At 44.7% G+C, this 20941-nt stretch overlaps 2 protein-coding genes across 4 annotated transcripts; one reads left to right on the top strand and one right to left on the bottom strand.

The window, feature by feature from the left end:
* The first annotated feature begins 146 nt into the window (after positions 1–146).
* Positions 147–10822, top strand: LOC310834533 (lysozyme C, milk isozyme-like). 2 transcript variants are annotated; one of them, XM_083718014.1, is made up of 5 exons: positions 147–342; positions 3386–3581; positions 6306–6464; positions 8190–8268; positions 10694–10822. In XM_083718014.1, exons 2-5 carry the CDS (start codon positions 3443–3445, stop codon positions 10758–10760), a joined length of 444 nt encoding a protein of 147 aa, XP_083574140.1. In that variant the 5' UTR covers positions 147–342; positions 3386–3442; the 3' UTR covers positions 10761–10822. The 2 variants fall into 2 exon arrangements, with proteins under 2 accessions (XP_083574140.1, XP_083574139.1); XM_083718013.1 differs by having other exon boundaries at positions 150–311.
* A 1222-nt stretch (positions 10823–12044) lies between these two features.
* On the bottom strand, positions 12045–18606 carry LOC310834472 (immunoglobulin gamma-1 heavy chain-like). 2 transcript variants are annotated; one of them, XM_083717960.1, is made up of 3 exons: positions 18576–18606; positions 13777–14133; positions 12045–12484 (listed from the first exon to the last, which is right to left on the bottom strand). In XM_083717960.1, exons 1-3 carry the CDS (start codon positions 18592–18594, stop codon positions 12156–12158), a joined length of 705 nt encoding a protein of 234 aa, XP_083574086.1. In that variant the 5' UTR covers positions 18595–18606; the 3' UTR covers positions 12045–12155. The 2 variants fall into 2 exon arrangements, with proteins under 2 accessions (XP_083574086.1, XP_083574085.1); XM_083717959.1 differs by lacking the exon at positions 18576–18606 and adding an exon at positions 16668–16883.
* Between the last annotated feature and the right edge of the window lie 2335 nt (positions 18607–20941).

The raw sequence follows: 20941 nt of genomic DNA, 5'->3' as shown, positions 1-20941 counted from the left end.
CAATCCCCCGCCACTCCTGTCCTGTCTGCTGTTTGCACCTGAAGGTGCTGTTTGTGGTGAACAGTGCCTTTGGGTTGACCTCTTGTGTCCTCAGATGAAATGATCTCATAGACAGTTTTCAGGAAGTTCTGGAATTCCTCGAAAGTTCTAAATGGAAGAGGAAGAGGCGTCAGAACCTGATGGCAGCAGCTTCCATGCAAAAGCCACGGTGGCTTCCCTGGCCTCTCCCACTCTGCTTTTCCCCTTGTGAAGAAGGACATCCTTGCTTCCCTGGCCAGCTTGGCAGGATCTCATCCCTCTTCTTGCAAACCGTGAGCTGAACAGGGTGATGGGGATACCTAGGTGGGACTTGGGAACAGTAACTGGTTTTTGCTTTCTGGAAGCTGCCCTGCAGCCCCATCTGCTGGGAAGTTTGAGGGGAAGCATGTCGTTTAGAGAGGGCAACCACATCTCTGATATTTGTCTTCATTTTACAATGCATAAGAAAAGAGAGCAATTCCAACAAATGCTCTTAAAATTCATTGTATTCTAATCAATTGTTTTTATATTTGGTGTTAGCCGCCTGAGCCCGGTCTTGGCTGGGGAGGGCGGGGTATAAATAATAATAATAATAATAATAATAATAATAATAATAATAATTATTATTATTATTATTATTATTATTATTATTATTATTATTATTGTTATTTTAAATCTTGTTGGGAATATTGCTGCCACTTATATCTATCCCTCTCCCAGGATTTAAGGGGTGTGTGTCTTCCAGAAAGGTACCTTCAGTGGACCCGCTTAAGCTGCACAGAACAGGAATTCCCATACACTACCACCAGTATTTTGGGTGCTCATAATGTAAATGGGGGCAATGGGCCCCTTGCTGGTCTTGGGTTCCCAGCAGATGCCCAGCCTTGCTACCCTCTGGAGCTAGCCATGTCTGTCCTCTGGTGGAAGTCACTTGAGCAAGGTCTGGACACAGAAACTGGGAACTGGATGGGGCATAAGGATTCCAGACTGGTTCAGAATCACAGACCTTTGGGGCATTCCATCCCAGAGTTCGTATTTGTTTTCATTTATTATGTATGTAGCTATTTAAAATATCCCCCGTCTTTTTCCGTAAAATAAATGTTCAAACCAAAAATAAAAAATAGAGATCAATAGAGTTACCTGCTAGGCTTAGCCATTTTGTTAGCTTCTTTTCCCCGTGGAAGATCTAAGGAAGAAAAGTTCAGGTAGTATCCTGCCTGATTAATCTGGGCCTTGCAACATGTGGCTGGCAGTAGGGCTGGGTGTGGGAACCTGGCTTGTCATCTACAAGCTGAAAAGCAGCAAGGGAGGTTGGGACTCACAGATGTGGTGGGCAGGTGCTGCCTAACCCTGTCTCTACGATCTGATTTCCCCTGGTTACTTCCTCTGCCAGATGCTTTTACCCTGGGGGGGGGGTGTTCCAAAGGTATATTTGTTTCATGGCACAGGGAGAGTTGCAAGGGAAAAGCAGGGGCAGAAGGTTCAGCATCTCCTTTCCACCTGCTACATCCACTGATCTGGCACCATTTGGGTTCCTAGGCCAATGAATCCAAATGCCCTGAAATGAACAGCAAAGCCTGGATGCTTTGTATTTCTTTCCTTAAAATGGTCTTAAATTACTTGGCAACTTATTGCCAAATGTACATATTGCACTGCTTATCTTTTAGTTTTTGGCAGCTTTGTATTGACTCATAGCATCCACTTGCTAGAAAGGCTGTGATCTTAGGCCTGGTCTCCTGCCTTTTTCATGGTGTCACATGAGCTATTGGTGTATGAGATAGTAATGGGTGCCTTGAAGACAGTTGTCACAGCCAGTTCTCCCCCTGTGGTTCAGCCTAGTCTCAGATCTTGCCTTATTGTCAGATGACTCCTCACTGTTGACTTTCACTGCTGCGTGGGTTCTGAAACCATCCCACTATCACCAAGCATCACATTATCTCATTCTAGGAATACACATTATATTGGCAAAGCCGGGCTCTGTCCTAACCAACAGAGGAAGCATCTGAAAGGGGAGAAGAGGTAGGTGGGAGGGGTGATATCTAATCCTACCTACCACTTTCTCCCTCAGACTCTTCTTCCAGCTGTGCTTTTTTTTTTGGCCTTTGATGAAGCTGGGAAAAGAAAGGAGTAGGAGTAAGGAGTAGGAGTAAAGTAGTGCCTAGGGGAAGGGTGAATCAGGCCTCCTCCCACCTGCTGCTTTTCCTCTGCAAAAAGCAACCTCATCTCCACATTCATACTATACAAATAACATGAGATTCCTAAGATCATAGCCAGGCCATTTGTGAATGCAGCTCCTCAACGGAGGGTATTGTTTGTGTTCAAATAATGTGGATGAGTGGAAGATGGACAGTTAGATACTGATGTATTTCCAACTCAAAATCAGTAATAAGGGTGCCCCTTTAACAGTTCTGCTGTCAGGCGAACACACGTGTCTTGGCAGGGATACTGGAGTGGCTTGCCGGTTCCTGCTCCAGGTGGATCACGTTTGGTCAAAACTCTCCACTATGACCTGTCCATCTTGGGTGGCCCTGCACGGCATAGCTCATAGCTTCTCTGAGTTATTCATGCCCCTTCGCCACAGCAAGGCAGTGATCCATGAAGGGGATGTACTGATGTATTTCCAACTCAAAATCACAAGGTGGCTAAGCACATTGCACACTTGGTAAAGCTGACAGCTTCTCTGTGCCTTGCCTTACCTTTGACATAACATGCAGCTCTCTCCCTACTACCTCAAAGGAAGAGACTGAGAGCCAGACTCATTTGAAGAGTCAGGGAAATATAGATGAAAAGCCTTGTACTTCAGCCCAACCATCTCCTTTTGTTTAAAGTAGGGATGGGGAATGTGTGCCCTTATATTTTTAATCTTTGTTGGAAGCTGCCCAGAGTGGCTGGGGAGGCCCAGCCAGATGAGTGGGGTACAAATAATAAATTATTATTATTATTATTATTATTATTATTATTATTATTGCAGATGTTGTTAGACTCCAGCTCCCATCAGTCTCAGCCAGCATGACCAATGCTAAGGGATTATTGGTGTTGGAGTCCAAGAAGAGTTTTGCCATCCCTGTTGATTTAGAGCTTCAAATGGGCATTTATACATACATTATATAAGTTCATCCCTCATAAATATCCCAAGGAATGGGTTGGGGGGGGTGATTGGTACTAGCCAAAAAGTGTTCATTCCAGCTGGCATTTTCCTGGTACAAACTGAACAATGCTGAAAAACCTACCCAGAGATTGCCCAGGACAGAAAAAATGTATTATTTTGAGAGGGCAGGGGTGTTTCCAACCTTTGTCACTCTTAAAACATTATGTCTCTTGTCCCCTGTTTGAGCCAACCTTCCTGTTTTTCTGCTTCTCCCTAAAGGAGTTAACTTCAGAGGTTTTGTCAACTCCCTCCCATCCCATTTAAGCAGCTAAGACGATGATCCACTTATTACAGACCCTCCTCCTCATCTGCTTTGCAGTCACTGTGCAAGCCAAGATCTTTGGTCGCTGCGAGTTGTACCACGTGCTGAAAGTTAGCGGACTGGATGGATATGAGGGGTACAGCCTGGCCAACTGTGAGTGTAGCTTCTCAACGCAGAGCCTACTTCAAATGTTGGGGGGAGGAAGGAGTGAGATAACAACCATGGTCTTTCCAGACATCATTTCCTTGTCTCTACGTCCACAAGAGGGTGGCAATTTACTTGCTTTGGCCTAAAACCTGTCCCAGCTTCCTTCTTAGGAATGCTCCCGCAAAGCACTCCATTATCTGAAGACCTAATGAATGAATGAATGAATGAATGCCTCTCTGAATGAATGCCTCTCTACTTCCCATTCTTGCTCTGAGCCAGCATTGCCATAAGGCAACATGAGATGATCCTCTCTGGAAGCAGATTTCTATTACACAAATGGAAGGTACACAGATCTGACACAGGGCTCATCCACACTCACCTTTTGCCCTGCTCTTTCTAGGCACATGTAATGGTTCTAGGGGTTGCTCATGCATAAGTTGCCGCCACTCTTGGCTAGGTTGCCTGGTTAAACCTTTTCTGTCTGGACAGCCCTTCACTTTGTGGCTGTTTCAGTCACTAGCAGAATCCGTCAGTGGGCGTTTCTTGAACTTCTTTCAGCAAATAAGTTCTTTGACGCCAAGTCTACGCCTACTTTCCCTGCGCGGAAGTCTTCTGCGCAGGGTGGGTGTGGGTAGCGGAGGACCCGTGCTCTCCCTGCTGGTCTCTGGCGGGGAGTCCTGGAGCCCCCTCGCCGATTCCCCCATCTGCCCCCCTTTATCCCTGGTGTTACGCTGATTTCCTTCCCCAGCCGATGAGCTCCCTCTCTCCCTGCTGGGCCCTTCTCCAGCATCGCTTGGGAGCCTTGCCTCCACCTCTGGCTCCGATGTCAGTTCCCTGACAGTACAGTTCCAAGCTTTCCTAGTCTGTGTCTGAGCACTCCCCATGCCATTGCCACATTCAGAATGTTAGTGCTGACCTTTAACGCCCTAAACGGCCTTAGCCCAGTATCCCCAAAAGAGCGTCTCCATCCCCATTGTTCAGCCCAGACACTGAGGTCCAGCACCAAGGGCCTTCTGGCAGTTCCCTCACTGTGAGAACAAGGCACAGGGCCTTCTCGGTAGTGGCACCTGCCCTGTGGAACACCCTCCCATCAGATGTCAAGGAAATAAACAACTATCTGACTTTTAGAAGACATCTGAAGGCAGCCCTGTTTAGGGAAGATTTTAATGTTTGGATTTTTATTCTGTTTTTAATGTTCTGTTGGAAGCCTCCCAGAGTGGCTGGGGAAACCCAGCCAGATGGGTGGGGTATAAATATCATCATCATCATCATCATCATGGAAAATCTTCTATTTAACACTGAATTAGAACATATAGCAATTTGGGTTTTCTGCAGATTCTGAGTCTATCAGTTCTGTTGTAGATCTGCACAGCTTCATCCTATGTTAGACTGGGTTTTTCCCATAGAGTCACTTGACAGTACATAAAAGCAGTGCTTTTTTCTGGTGGTACTCAAAGGTCCACAGCACCTGCACCTTTTTTCCCCTTAAAGAAAAGCACTGTACAAAAGCAATCTGAGAGCTACCTTTGTTTCCAATTTTCTAGATGGAACTTTCTTCACCTCTTAAGTTGCAATCGGTGCTTCACCAGTTCCCACAGATATCCTCTCAGGCTTCCTCTGTGTCTTTCACTGCTTTTTCCAGGAATAAAACATGCCCCTGAGGTCTGAGCTACAGGTCAGAGCCCAAATTACATTGCAGCAGGGCTGGAGAACCTGTTGTCCTCAAGATTATGTTGCACTCCAGACTCCTCAGCTTCAGCCAGCCAAAGACCAATGAGCAGGGATGATAGCAGTTGATGTGCAACAACATCTGGGGGATTGCAAGTTTTCCACCTGTACAATACAGGACCTTTTTCAGGGAAAATTCCTGGCAGATGGTGCCTCAGGTTACTTGCTGCCTCAGTCACCAAATTTATCTTGGGACATGCCAGTCTTCACACACACACACACACACACACACACACACCACACCCCCAGCTCTCCTAGCCACAGCTGACCTGCTTTTCACCTGAGGAGGGGGGAAGCTCCTACTGGGCCCTGACCTGACAGGACAACCAACATGAGGGAAACCTGGAGGCTTGGTAAAGCCTTGTCTTCCCCCAGATTTGGAGGATTCTTGTATGATTTGTAAAATGTGCTGTAGTGAAAGAAAAAATAGCAAATGTCTCCTTCCCTACATGTATTTGAGGAACTAAGACTTCATATCCACCAAGTGCCTCAGAAAAAAATGGGATATCCTGTTTTTTCACACGAGATCATGGCGGCCATTTTGGGAGCTGCGCTCTTGCACCCTGAAAAAAGTGTTTTTTGGGGGGTGAGATTACAGCACACATCAATTGATTCACCCGGCATCACATCCCAGAAGATGTGCATCCCGGTTTTTGAGCTGAAAGGGCAGACTTTGACTAAGGGCTTGTGCACCCATCTGTTTGGGCGGTTTTCCGCTTGTCTCATGCTTTCTAGGCTGTTTTGCTTTGCCTCACCACTTTCCCCAAAAAACTCTCTCCAAATTTAGTGCTAAATCAGAGCAAACAACAATCCAATGAAAATCTGATTAAAGTTTGTGATGATTTGGTGGTCTTTTGGAATGTGGTTTATATTTTAGTAATCTGCAGCAGCTATGCCCCTGGATTGCAGCTCCTCCTTTTCCAACTGCTCCCATCCCCAGCCTTTCTGGAACAATAAATTGGCCGCTACTACAAAGTGTAACTTCTATTCTTCTCCCTGAAGGGATCTGCATGTCGTTTTTTGAGACTGGCTTTGACACAGAGGCTGTTGACAGGCGCAAGGATGGCACTAAAGACTACGGCATCTTCCATATCAACAATGGCTGGTGGTGCAAAGACGAAGGTACCCTTTCAGAGAACCTTTGCTCCATGTCTTGTGCAGGTGAGTTCCTTCCTGCCTCCCTCCCTCTGCCACAGGTGGCACTGTGCCAGAGGGGACAGGCAAAATGGTGGGGTGCTGGAGAAAATGGAACAGCTTGCTAAATGCTATGTTAGAGGTGCAGAACCTGGTGCTATCCAGATGATGTTCAAGCTACCACCAGCCCCAACCCAACATGGCCAATGGTGAGGGATGATTGAAGCAAAAACTTGGAGGGTCACGGCCTCCCAGTCCTTGGAATATATACTACTGGCCTTTCCTGACATTTTTGTTTTATATTTTCAAATTAAAACAGAGCTTGATTTAATAGCATAATACCTCTTAGGTTAGTAAGCACATTTTTAGTCTTGTCAGTAATAACACATTGCTGAATTCATATTTTTATGTTAAAATGTTGATCCCTCCAAACACAACAATGCAGCTCAAAAATATAAATTAATTTTGTTGTATTTAAAATGCCAATACATCGAAACATAATCATCCAGCTCAAAAACGCAGGCAGAATATGGTCTCTTTTTTTTAAAGGATATCTTAATCTTGTTCAGAATGTTAGTAAGCCATTTCATAAGAGTTCATAGGCTGCAAAAGACTGGCAGCTGGTTCAAGGATAATCCAGGAGCAAAAGCTGAGCTTTTCCCATTCCAAAACCCCCGACTATTTGTTTTGTAGTCAAGTGTTTTTACATTGGAACTAGTCAAACTGTCCTGTCCCTAATTTTTACATGCAGACTGTGAGGTTTGTCATTTCAGCAATTACATCCATCAACAATTGCCTTGTTCAGGTAAGGAAGGTATGTGACAACAGCACCACCTGCTGGCTGCTAATACCTTAGCAGCTGATCAAGTGCCTAATATTTTGTAATGTGCTTTCAAGTGCTCATTACAAGTGCTTCATAATCTAGTTGCAATATCTAACAACAACCCTTAAAGCACTAAAATGCTGGCAGATTTTCACAAGGGTGTTGGTGGTGATTGCATAGTGTTGTGGAAATGTGGAGAACTGAATTTAAGCTTGGAAAAATGAGACGCTTAGAAAACTGACAGATTTGTCCATCTTTAGTAACAAAGCGTTTTAGCCATTGTGATGGAACTGGGCAAAGTGTCCTGTCCCTGATTTTTACATCCACACAGTCAGCTTTGCTGTTTCAGCAATTTTATCTAAAAGCAGCTCCCCCATTCAGATAGAGTAAAGGTAAAGGGACCCCTGACCATTAAGTCCAGTCATGGACGACTCTGGGGTTGCGGCCCTCATCTCACTTTATTGGCCGAGGGAGCCAACATTTGTCTGCAGACAGTTTTTCTGGGTCATGTGCTCAGCATGACTAAGCCGCTTCTGGTGAACCAAAGCAGCGCACGGAAATGCCGTTTACCTTCCCGCTGGAGCGGTACTTATTTATCTACTTGCACTGGGTATTGCCATTCAAATGGTGTGCATGTGTCGCATCATGTGGTCGGTTATGCAGGGCGGAGTTACCAAAGCCCCCCAATATTTTATTCAAGTTGGCACCCCTGACCCCCACCCTTGTTGATGAGAGGAATGGGGAGAGAGTAAGTGGGCTGCTTCCATTCCTGCTACATGGGGGTTGCTAAAGGATGTCGTTAGAGGTGGCAGTCCTCGGGAGATTTGATTCTGCAATTAGCCTTAAGTTTGTCTTTTAGTTTATTCTAACCCTGTGATAATAATCACCGACTTCCCCTTCCATTCATACATTTTCATTCTCTTTTCTAGATTTATTAAATACGAATATTCACGATGATATCTTATGTGTCAAGAGGATTGTGAAAGATCCCCAAGGCATGGGGACCTGGTATGAGAGCATCTTCTGTCCGTCCGTCCGTCCGTCCGTCCCCCAGCTGAATGCCCTCTAGGGGCTAACTCTGCAAACACCTCTCTCGCATGGTTGTTCCAGTGTTACCAAAACCGACCTGCTCTCTCTGTAGCTGTATTTCTCTTTCCTGCCGAAATAGTCTTGACAGACACCCCCCACTGCTTTTTATAACAGCCTTACATGCTGGTCTCAAGCAGGTGGCATTTCTCCTATCAGTTTATGACAGGAACATCTTCTCCCTGGCCTTAATTTATGTGTGCCAGGCTGCTGTTAAAGGCACAGAAGCCAGGCCTGCTTTGATTTATTTATCACTAAAAAATCCAAGTCAGACATGGGGGTCCTGTGTGCCTCTAGAAGCTGCTGGGACACTGACTCCCATAATCCTGGCCATTGGTCTTTCTGGCTGCGGTTGATGGGATCTGGAGTCCAACAGCATTGGTTCCCCTGCTTGATCTAACAAATTGTCATTTTTCAGTGCTGGATCAATCATTTGGCTTCAAACAAGCTGGATCTCTAATGGAGGAGAGACGCTCACTTTATGTTTTCCTGCTTGTGGGCACACGCGCTAAACCCTGTCTGTGGTGCCTACCCCATTATCCCAAATGATGAGACCAGAGACCAGAGTATGGGTTCAAATTGGCCACAACTTTATTGAACTTCAGAAGTGGGAAACTTGGCACAGGCCTTGGCAGGTAACCCTCTCAGCCCGCCTGGCTGAGGATATGCAGGCAGTTGAAGCCCAGTGAGAGGGGACTGCAAAGCGCAAACTTACACAGCATGACCTCGTCCGGGGAGTTTGACCTACATGCTGCCACTCTAGGGCCAGGGACTCCCGGTTTTTGCCCTTTAACGGGCCCTGCAAGCGCCGCCGCATGTGGAGGGAGCATGAATGCATCCCCCCCAACTTGATGTTAGACTAAAGGCTACCTTGCCAAGGCCTAAAAACCGCCAAAGTTGTGACAAAATTGCTACAGGAAGGCGAAACCTGCCAATGCAGGGAAAATTCCTTCCCGGTTCTGAATACAACAACCATCTTACGACTGCAGCAGCGCCCGCTAACCTGGAATGCAAAATATTAGCCTGTAAAGAAAGAATCATTAAATAGAAGGTCGCTGACCTAGGCTGAAATTAATAAGCAAGAAATTATTAGGAAGAACAGCAAAAGAGGCTTGAGCCCAGGAGCCAGCCTCTTTTCTTTTGGCCTTAGGCCCACCCCCGGCCGGCCATCCATCGTCCTCCCTGGCCGAGGGCGGGTCAAAGGCCAGCTCAAGCAGGTGGGTGGCACCCGCCCAGGTGAGCCCCGCTTGGTGCCGCAAACTCCGCCCACCTGTGGGGAAGGGAGGCCAGATATTGCTGCCTAAGTCAGAGGCATCCAAGGAAACCAGTTAGTAGAGTAGCCAAGTCTTATCACCCCCCCCCCCCCCGTGAGTGCCTTTCACAACCTGGAAACAGGCAGGAATCCATAGCTGAAGCTTTCTCTATCACTGAATTGCCGTCCCACAGCTGCTGATTTCTAACTTACTACGCAGAAGCTAAAGGCACAGGGTCCCTGGCAGAAAAAAGTTGGTAACCGTGTCATAGAGATGCAGATGGTTAACCAAAGATGGGGCTCCTTAACACATGCAGGAATTCTTGTGTACTTGAGTGGTTTGGTTGCATTTATTTGTGCAATATTTTCAACACATAGAGAACAAAACGTAAGACAAATAGCGCAGATCGCTGTCCTGAGGAATTACAAGCTAAAATGCCACTGGTGTGAGGATGTCATGTTAACACAAACCCAACTTACGGTAATAGGAGAAGCCTTCTTACTTGGATGTTAAGGAGAACAGGGCAAACCACAGACCATTTCTGAATAGCTGTGCAGGTGAAATTTGGCAGGTATTGTTATGCAGTGACAAAAGAAGCTTCACTTGCCAAAGTTATCACCTGTTCATAACTGTTAAATGTCCTCTAATTTGCACCTGATAATTCCAGTGTATCCTGCACTGAGCAGTAGGTGGAAGCCAGGAGCCTTCAGTGTAAATGGCACATTATGAATTAATGGTGCAGTCCAAGATCCATTATGAAAATCACCAAAAGGCCTTGCGGGGTGTGTGTGTGTGTGTGTGTGTGTGCGCGTACCAGCCACCAGTTCCTATGAATGTTTACTCAGAAAGTAATGTTTACCCAGTCAGTCCAACACTACTTACCCCTTAGTAAGTGTGCTTTGCTGGAATTGCATCTAGAATTCTCTTGAATTTAGTGGCTTGAACCATGCTATGATGGATTATGGTTTAATCCTTTTGGTCTGCAACTGCATTGTAGTTTGAGAAAATGCTATGATCCCTATGCATGAAAAATTGTCCTTAGGAATAGCCATTGTGGTAACAGACTTCCTCTTTCTCCAATTTGCCTTCTGCAGGAAGGAGTGGAAAAAGCACTGTGAAAAGCAAGACCTGCGTGAGTGGGTGAAGGGGTGTAATCCCTGAAAACCTGTCTACCTTCTGTTTGCCATCTCTCATGTCATCAATACAGAGCTGTTTGGGTTTTTTTCTTGTAAAATGCTTCTTATATCTGTTGTTTCCCTAGATGGTAAAAAAAATTCCAAATATGAAACAAAGAAGTAATTTATGCACCCCCCCCCCCAGTCCTAGGAACTGTAATTAAAGGAACTGGGAGTCATAGCTCTCAGAGGCCTAAACCACAGTTCCCAGGATTCTTGGTGGGAAGTTATGTGCCTTAAATGTATGAAATACACACATCTTTAATTACTTTGCATCCATGGCATCTACACTTGTCCCCTACCCATCTCTGATGCAGACTAGGGCAATTGGAATCTCCCTATTTGTGGAATACTCTCCCAGGAAGGTTTGGCTGTCACCTTCATTATATACCTTTAGGTGCCAGGCAAAAAAATGTTCCTCTTTAACCAGGCCTTCAGCAGATTGGCATTTATGCCCTTTTAAAATGTGTTGGGGAGGGTGGGGATTATTGAGTTCTTGTTTTTATTTGTATTACATATTTTGTGTTTATATATTGTGGTTTTTTTGTTGTGAGCTGCCCTGAGACCTGTGAGTATAGGGCAATATACTAATACTAATAATAGGGGAGGCACAAACTATACACATTCAGGAGACATATGGGTGCAGGATTCTTCCTAGTGTTGCCAACTGAAGGTGGAGGTGGTGAGGGCAGCCCTCAAGACAGCTTGGCTTACACATGTTCTCAAAAACAGTTCCCTGCAGGTTTGACCCAAGGTATTTTTCTCCCTCAGATGGACAAGATGGCACCATCCCTGCAGTGTGGATAAAGGATGGGGTCTCCTGCACATCCCTCGGCCTCCGCTTGTCCCACAGGACAACAGCCAAATAGTTGCCTCTACACAGTAAAAAATGTGCCCAATCGGCTGGACATTTCTCACCAAAGAAGCTTCAGATATTGACTTGAGTCATGTCTTGGTTTGAGAACCATTTTGGTATGTTGGGGTCCAGCTCTGGAACCTGTGGAATAATAATAAAGGAGAGTGCCTCTGAGCACATGCTGAGAGCCTCTTCCTCACCTCTGCATGAGCACAACCAGCCCAGCTTCCAGGCTCAAGACAACATGATTTCCAGGCAGGCCAAAGCTCCAGCATTGTCCCACCTGGGAACTGGCCTCTGAAATAAGCAGAACTTGGTGCGGTTCTGTACACAGCAGCGGAAATGATTGTGTGGGTGAGTGGATTGTGCCCATTCAAGGTTCAACCAATAATTGAGGTTAGATATACACAGTAGGAATGTGAAGGTGACTTTATTGGGAACCACAAAAGGAGGAGTGGAGCTGCCCCTCTGGCTGTGAGGGATGAAGGAGGAGATGGCAGGGGTGCTGCTGATCTCGGCAGGCCTTTACTTTTCCTGGCACTGCTCCAGGCTCCGCTCCGCTCTGGTTCCGGAGGCGATGTGGTATGTGGAGCACTTGACGGAGATATCAGAGGTCAGGCGGCTGTGAGGGATGCTCAGGATGCTGCTGGCGCTGTAGGAACCATCCTCGTTCAAGACCACCGGCCCAGCAGTCACCCCCTCTGATATGTTGACTCCAGCCTCACTCCACTTGATCTCTAGGAACCCTGGGTAGAATTTCTCGGCGATGCACAAGGCGTGGATGGTGGGTGAGTCAGCTGTCTGGTAAGCATCAGACAAGAGGGTGACTGAAGCCGGTTCCTTTGCTGATTTGCCTGGGAAAGAGAAACCATGAGTGGGTCACAGAATCCAAGTGACCTGATTATTTTTGGGTGGTGGTGCTGAACGGGGGCTTTCCAAGCAAAGTTAATTGAGAATCCCCAGCAGTACTTAACAGAGCCCACACACAAAAATGCCACCCTGGATAACTTAATGCGTCGTTTGGGCCCCAGAGGCATGGGTTGGAGTTGATGATTTTCTTGTGGAGGTTGCGCAAGCATTTCTGTGGTTGAGCTCCTCTTCCACTCTGAGGGCTTATCCATACTTGCCTTTCCATACTTTTCAGGTATTTCCCAGCACTTTTTTTTTTTTTTGGTCTGGAGTTTTCCACACCAAAACCCGCTCTTTAAAGCAGAATTGGAGCAAATGCAATTGCCATTGGCTGTGCTTCAGCTTTAAAGAGCAGGTTTTCATGGGGAATGCTCCAGGGCATAAAAAAGCCAAACAAACAAACAAATGCTCAGATGTAGAGCTTTAAAGCCCAGACCTGTGCTTAGAAAGAGTGGGACAAAAGGTAAATATGCCTAAGCTCTTATTCTATTTTCTGACACCTTCCCTCCACCCACTGCCCAAAATGTGTTTTTCAGGTGAACACGCAAGGCATCGTTGCAGACTGTTGTGTACATGGAGTCTGCTGCTGTAGAGAAAGGGCATTAGAGGACAAAAAGAATATGGCAGAGCTGGGGAGCTTGCAGCTCTCCAAATGTTGTTGGACTTGCTTCTCCTGTTATTCCAGCCAGTGTAACCATTGACCAGGGATGATGGGAGCTGGAGTCTGCCTATATGCAGCAAAGTGCTAAGTAAGTTTCCTGTCGACGCAAAGATTTCAGCTTGTGCAACAGGACTCCCCCTCATGCCCCTGCTTAAATCTGCTCTGGGTTCCCCCACAACTCTCCAGAGCAGATTCGGGGAGCGCAGGCGGGCGAGAAGAGGCAGGGGGGGAGTTCTGCTGTACAAGTGGAAATCCTTGCAATATTGGAATGCATAAGTTGGATCCCACTTTTCTGATATCACTTTTCTGAGTGTTCATATTAAGCAGTTCACCTTACAATAACCCTATAAGGTTGCTAGTGCTATTATTTCTACACTGCAAGCATGAATTTGAGGTGTAGCAGCTTGGCTAAGGCTACTTTGTGAATTCATGCCCAAAGCAAGACCTGAGCTGGGAATTTCCTAGGGCACACTTCATAACTTCTATGCTACACAAGCCCCCCTGCATGCTTCCCGTAGTACATTGGGCTCCCTGTGCCCAAGTGCTCCACTCTTAAACCATGGTATTCTCGCTCACCTCCTGTAACACTGAGCTGTGTTCCACTCCCTGAGACAGCAGTGTTGAAATAATTTGCCTCTGCCAGGCAGTAATAGGTGGCGCTGTCCTCCGTGCTCGCCTTCCGGATCTGCAACGTGTAAGTATTGGCATCCCGGATGGCCACAAAACGTTCATCAAATGCAGGAGCACGCTCTACCTTGCCATCAATGTGATGCTTCAGTATAAAGACCGGGCCTTTTCCTGGCTTTTGCTGGAACCAGAAGGCATGGTACTCCTGGATATTGCCCCTCTCCAGAGGGCACGGCAGGATAGCAGTGGACCCCTCAGCAAAGGAGGCCTGCGATGGCTGGGTGGGCAGAGGCTGCAGCGCTCCACCTGCGAGGAAGGAAGTAGGTGGCTGTTGTGAAGCTAAAATTTCAGCCTGATAATGGGAGTGAACTGTCTGACACATGCTAAATACACATATGCATATGTGTGTCCTATACATATAGTAAATGGGGTAGAAAATAAATAAAATATAGGGGGGGCTTCTTATTTCGAGAAAATGTTAACAGTAACAAAAAACAAAACCTTGGTTGTAAATCACAGGATATTTCCCTCTTGAGAAGTGTCCTGCCCCACCTTTTTCTTGAGATCAAGAAAGAGAGCCCTGCTCCTGCAAGTGAAAGGGAGGCACAATGGGCTGTGGGCTCAAGCAGAGCCTTTTGGGTAGCTGCCCCAAAGTTGTGGAGTGAACTCCGGCAAGGTGTGTGCTAGCATATCTGTATTTTAGTTGCAAGAGAGCCATGTCGAGTCCACCTTTAAAGATGTTCTTTAAGGACTAGTGATCCAGTGACTTACTCGTGTCTTTTGCTGTATCACATTGATTTTTATATGTGAGGCTTTTTTTTTTTAAAAAAGTATTAATGTGAAGTTTTCTGCTATTAAAAGATATTTTATGGTTTTGTAAACTGTCTTCAGTATATAATAGGTCGATAACAATATCAAAAAAGCAATCGAGACATTCTTTTATTGCAAGCCTGCAGGAGGGCTTTGCCGTTTTTAACCTAATAATTTCTAGCACCTAAGTAGTTTAGGAAGGGGTTAATTAATAATCATCATCATAATCCAACATTGAAACACATCTCAAAAGAGCTGAGAGTTGGGTCAATTGCACATTTTGGCAGCATACAGGTTGGTTCACCGAAACAGGTTGAATTCAGAAATCTCAACTATATAAAAAAAGAAAAATTATAATGGGGCAGTAACTCTGTGAATATAACGGGACAAATTAAATTTCATGCTATATTGATTGTTCTGTCAGTGCAAGCCAATTTCAGGGGCATAGGGCAGAGGTAGATTTAGGGGAGCACAACCTGTTTGTCCACACTGGGCGGTGAACCAAGAGCGTTCTGCAGGGGATGCCGCAAAAATGACTAAAAATGGAAGGCGAGAGATGGTGAGGGGCACTGAATTTTGGTGTCGCACAGAGCGCCACTGAAATGAGAAAGCTCGGTCCACCAATTCACAGAGGGCGGAGAGGGGTGGAACCCACAAAAAGAGGTCCTTGTGAAGGGTTCTACTAATGTGAGTAGAATCCTGCCCAGTGCACCCATCCTGCCATTTTCAACTCTCCTTGAAAACAGTTGCCTTTCCCCATAAAATAGCCTTTAAAGCTTTTAGGCAGATCGTAACTAATGTGGCACTTAGTTCCATCTCAGTGTTTCAAGCTGAAGCATAGCTGTCACTAATATTTTAGTTGGAAGCATCTCCGCTTGGGAGTTTCACATATCCCCATTTCAGCACTTTAGCAGGAGCATGGAGAGCAGAACCTGAAATCTGCAGTCGTATGTTGTTTCTGCCTTTGCACATCATTCACCACTGAGACCTTTGCAGAGTCCACGGTTCCCCATCTCCACCACATCCACTTTACGGTTTGCAAAATCAGCAGAGCACAAATACAAGGCTTGGAAAGAATGATTTCATACAATTACATTAAGGACTAGTCCCTTTATGTGTCTTATATTCAGAATGTTAATTACCTAAATGCTGAAATGTGCCAAATTAAACAGCGTGTGGGTGGGGCTCTGATGGCACACCTGCTGAAGAATTTTTAGCTTGAAAGTCTGCACCCCCTTGTATTTAATATATTTCGCTTATGGAGTCAGCATTTCAAAAATGGGCCAGTTTGTCCATTTCAGTTCTGCTGAGTTTTTAACTTTTCTAGTCTTAAGTTCAGTTTTCCACATTTCCACATCATTTTGTTATTTTTTTTAAAAAAAACCTCACCTGCATTTTATTGTGAATTTCTCCTAGTATACACATATTTTTATACCAGTTTTGCCAACGCACACATTTTGCAGAGCAAATTCCTATACATTATAGAATATAATATATTTGTGCATGTCATTGTCACTGATAGATGCATTTCTTATGCACACTCCGCCCTAGAGTGTTCATTTCTATATACATCACTTGGCTGCACAACTACACTGCGCGAATTGGAGAAGTGTGCATTCTGATGGGTGACTATACTTCAGCATTAATATATTGGTTAGAAAGTGGGGACTAGATAGGATTGCCTTTAAATCTGATTTGAGTCGAATTTTCCCACCATCGCTATTCGTAAGTACCTAGTGGGTAGATGGAGGGATGATTGAATGAGTAGGTCTGGGTTTTCTCCTCCAGCCTTTTAGGCGTACACCGACCTTTGAAGTCCTTTACATCTACCTGCCATTCCTAGACCATAGCCGTGGCCCTTGACTGACCTCCAACGAAAGACACAAGAGGTGTGTAGATTTCTCTAGCCCATCATGCTCATTCTCTCTATTCTAGCACAAGGCCCAAATTCCTCATTTCCCCGTCTTTCCCACTGGCTATTGCAAGTTCTTGGCCTCTCTAGCTTGGCAACCAGCTATGTGTGTACTCACCGTGGATGGAGAGAACCAAAGAGAGACACAGTAGGATATGAGAGCCCATCCTTCTCCGCTTGGAGGTGGTTTGATGATGAAACTGCTTGTCTTTCTAGCGCATATGCACCATGCACATTGCTTTATGGCGACCATGCTCATTTGCAAGCATTTGCCTAGAGGCTGCTTGTTTTCCTGAGGTTCGCGCAACACAGCTCTGTCATTGGCTGGAGGCAGACATTGGAAAGAGTCTGGCAAATTCATACTATGGTACCTCAGGGTAAGTACTTACGGTAATTCGTTTCGGAGGTCCGTTCTTAACCTGAAATTGTTCTTAACCTGAAGCACCACTTTAGCTAATGGGGCCTTCTGCTGCTGCCGCGCCACCGGAGCCCGATTTCTGTTCTTATGCTGAAGCAAAGTTCTTAACCTGAAGCACTATTTCTGGGTTAGCGGAGTATGTAATCTAAAGCGTATGTAACCTGAAGCGTATGTAACCCGAGGTATCACTGTATTGCATTGAGGAGCCACACAGAAAAGAGCTGTGGATTTCATCCCAGTGTTTCATTGTGCTTCTGGGTTAGCGGAGTATGTAATCTAAAGCGTATGTAACCTGAAGCGTATGTAACCCGAGGTATCACTGTATTGCATTGAGGAGCCACACAGAAAAGAGCTGTGGATTTCATCCCAGTGTTTCATTGTGAATTTGTGCCTGTTTTCTGTTCCTTCACAAGCAGAGCTAGACTCCGTGTGATTGGAAAATGTGGCATTTTATTCACTTGTAAATTCGAAGTGGGTTTTTTTATCATTGGAATTCTTCAGGTCTAGCATAAATGAGAAAGGGGAAAATATCTAAAGCAGCGGAGAATATGTTGTTTCTCTGTAGCATGTGCACTATTGCATGCATTCTCTAGGAATTAAAACCAACTGAGCTAACTAGCAAGGCTAGCTGATTAACAGAGTTGTACAAGTGAAACCTGCAACAAAACTTACATGCCACCTGTACGGTACATTTAAAGGTGCTTTAAATGGTCATGTATTCCCCCTAAAAATTATAGAAACTCTAGTTTGTGTTGCAATCCCTTACTCCCCTCCAAAAGCTACCATTCGCTTATGAGGGGAATAGGGGGTCTGCTTACAATGCTCAGCACCCTTAACAAACAACAATTACAGAATTTTAGAGTTGGAAGGGACCCTGAGGATCATCTAGTCCAACCCCCTGAAATGCAGGAATATGCAGCTGTCCCTTTTGGGGACCGAACCTGCAACCCTGGCATTATCAGCACCGCGTCCAACCAACTGAGCTATCCAAACTGTGCAGTTTGGATAGCTCAGTTCCCCAGGGTTCTTTGGTGGAAGCCATGCTTTTTAACATGGTATAAAAGTACTTTAAAATTAAGTTGTAGATATGACCCAGTTTTTCTCATCAGTCAGGCAGCATCCTATGGTTAGTATCCTCAGCCCTTATTGGGTGGTTTTTGAGGGTTTCCCATTTCCTCCACAGGCTGTTTCACCTTTTAGAAACTTATGTAAATCTTTGGTTCTGGGGCCCCCAAATCTGCTGCTACCTCCCTCTTTGGGTATATGTGTTGTGCCATTTGGACTTCTGATCAGACTGGAGCCCTGCAACAAAATGGTGTGTGGCCACAGACATTATTCAGTCATGTGGCAGCCTAGAATAAATGAGCAAATCAGTCTCTTAAGCTTAAGCCAAGAAATAGTATTCTTTATGAAATTGAATATCAATATACATATCAGGGCTTTGAGATTAGACCACTGAAGAAGCCCGGAAAACTACCTTGGGAGTGTGCTATCTGCAAGCCCCAGTAAAAGCGCATCATCAGGGGCAAACAGCTGTCTACAACTTCATTAACATCCATCTACAACTTCAGTAGCATCTCTCAGCAATGTGAACAACACCGAACTTACCCTTTGTTGGTCTCTTCATGAACTTACCTAAAAAGATAAAGAAACCAAAAGACTGAGTTAAGCATTTGAAAAATCCATTGAAACCAGACATTGTAAGTTTAGGTTGGGTAGTTCGTATGTCTTTGTGGCTTTGCGCAAGGTTTTGTATAGTTCTCTCAGAAGATTGATAAAGAATGTATAATTATTTTGGTAGTTATTGTGTGTATATTAGTCGCCAACGTGTTGCATGAGTCGTACTACTAGAATAAATGATAGGCAGCTGCCATCTGGCAAGAGAGCAAGTGAACAGGCGGGATGGGGTCTGGGCAGTGGCTGGCAAAAGAGAGAGGGAAGGGGTGTGTGTTTCCTTCTCGATAGTCGTTTCGCAGTCTCTTTATTTCATTTCCCCTCCAACCTGGATTTCTGTAACTCGTTCTGCTTTTCTCTCTCTCTCTCTGGTTTAATTATATATTTTATCGATCATTTAGAAAAATACAACATGAACAAATCCAGTCAAACAATACATAAGAACAACGAAGTACACAGTAGAAGTAGAATCGTGGCAAAATAAAGTCACATCTCACAGAGCAAGTGTATTACAGTTTTTCCTCTCAACTATCAGGCCACATTCCACAAATCCTTAATGGGCTTTTGGGCAGATCCCCTCCCTTTCTTTAGTTTTTTTTTAAAGCAACAACAACAACAACAACAATAATGAAGTTTAGGTTTTACAAGCAAGTTTGCCAATACTCCCTTCTAGTGTGTGGCTGTTTTGGATATCTAGGCTACTGCACTCAGAGAATAGAATGGGAATTAGGATACACAATGATTTCACATCCCATCCTGCAACAATAGTTTTCAAGCGCATTTACAAATTTACAATTAAAAGAATAAAACAAAACATACATGCATATTCAAGGGATTAATGCAGATTTTATAAAGGCAACAACAATGGCCTGCTTCACACATAATGCTGTATCATGACTTAGTGTTATGTGTGAACCCTGCCCAGTAGCTTAACTGCTGTTTGTTTTTACCGCCAACAAACCATGATTTGAAGCAATGCTTTGTTGCTGCCTTATCTCGCAGTTTGTTAAACAAGCCATGGCTTAGCGTTATATGTGAACCAGGATGTTGGAAACACAGAAGAGACAGAGAAAGCTTCCCCTCCACTTTTTCTGTCACATCCCCATTCTCAAGGAATGTGCTACACTGGCCTCCCAGAGTCCTCTTGCTCAGACTGTTCTGTATGTGGACTGTAGATTTCAATTCATTTCCCATTTAGCCATATTACATTTCTTATTGAAAGGCCTGTGTGTCCTTATACGTGTTTGGTGGACCTGTGAAAAAATCAAAAGCTTCTGGAACACAGTATATGACGAGCTTAAAAAAAATGTTTAAGTATAACTTTATTAAAAATACAGAAGCTTTTCTACTAGGGATAATGGACACAGGTATTGTAGCCCTTTTAATGTTTGGGTAGGAATAATTGTTGCACCCGAGCAGAGACAAAAGGAGCCAAATGACACCAAGGGGTTAATCCAAAGAAAGAGCATTTTATTCTGCGGGGGGGGGGGGGGCAGAGGCACCTGTGTGATTCAGTTCACAAAAGACAGGCCGCACCAAAAACATTTTACAAGCAGTTTTTATCCTTTTTTCAAACCCCTTTTTTCCTCTCCTCCTTCACATATTCTTACATAGAAATGTTGCTTTTCGTTCTCTGGCTCTGTTCCCGGAAGTATGTTGCAAATCAATGTATCAGGACAAGGTTATCTTGGATCTGGGAAGCGAAAAGCTTTTCTGTTCTCAGCTATGGGTTTGTTACAGCGTTTTTGTTACAGAGAGGACTGCTTAGCTCGTGCTTTTTGTCTTAGAGGAAAATGCAATTTTTAAATTGCGTACGCCGAGGCCTGGCTGGGGGGAGAATTCACAAACAGTTTTTTTAGGGCTTTCTGGGGTAACCCTAACTGTACCCCTTCATTATAGCAAGAGATCAGAAAATATTCCTCTATGCCACAGGAGCGGCAAGGATCCTAATTGCTAAAAACTGGAAAAAATGAAACTGTGCCAACAAAAAAGGAATGCCAAGACAAACTGTTAGAGTATATTGAGCTGGTTAGATTAAGAGAGGCAATTAGAGATCCCACTAGACAAGAGTTTCAAAAAGCATGGGGAAAATGCAGGGAATACTTCACAAAACAGTGCCCTGAAATTACATACCTGGACTTGTTTCGATTAATGTCTGCAGGAGACTTTGTGGATATTTAAATTATAATTAGAAAAATCTTAATAATTCTTCATAAAGGAAACAGTTTATAAGAAGTAAATAAGGAGGCCAGATACAGGATAAAGGAAGTCTTTTATTTTGTTGTTTGTATTGTTGTATG

This window comes from Podarcis gaigeae (genome assembly GCF_964106915.1).
Source record: "Podarcis gaigeae genome assembly, chromosome: 17".
Lineage (NCBI taxonomy): Eukaryota > Metazoa > Chordata > Lepidosauria > Squamata > Lacertidae > Podarcis > Podarcis gaigeae.
The sequence above is the reverse complement of the archived record's forward strand: the minus strand, read 5'-3'. Positions and strand labels throughout refer to the sequence as shown.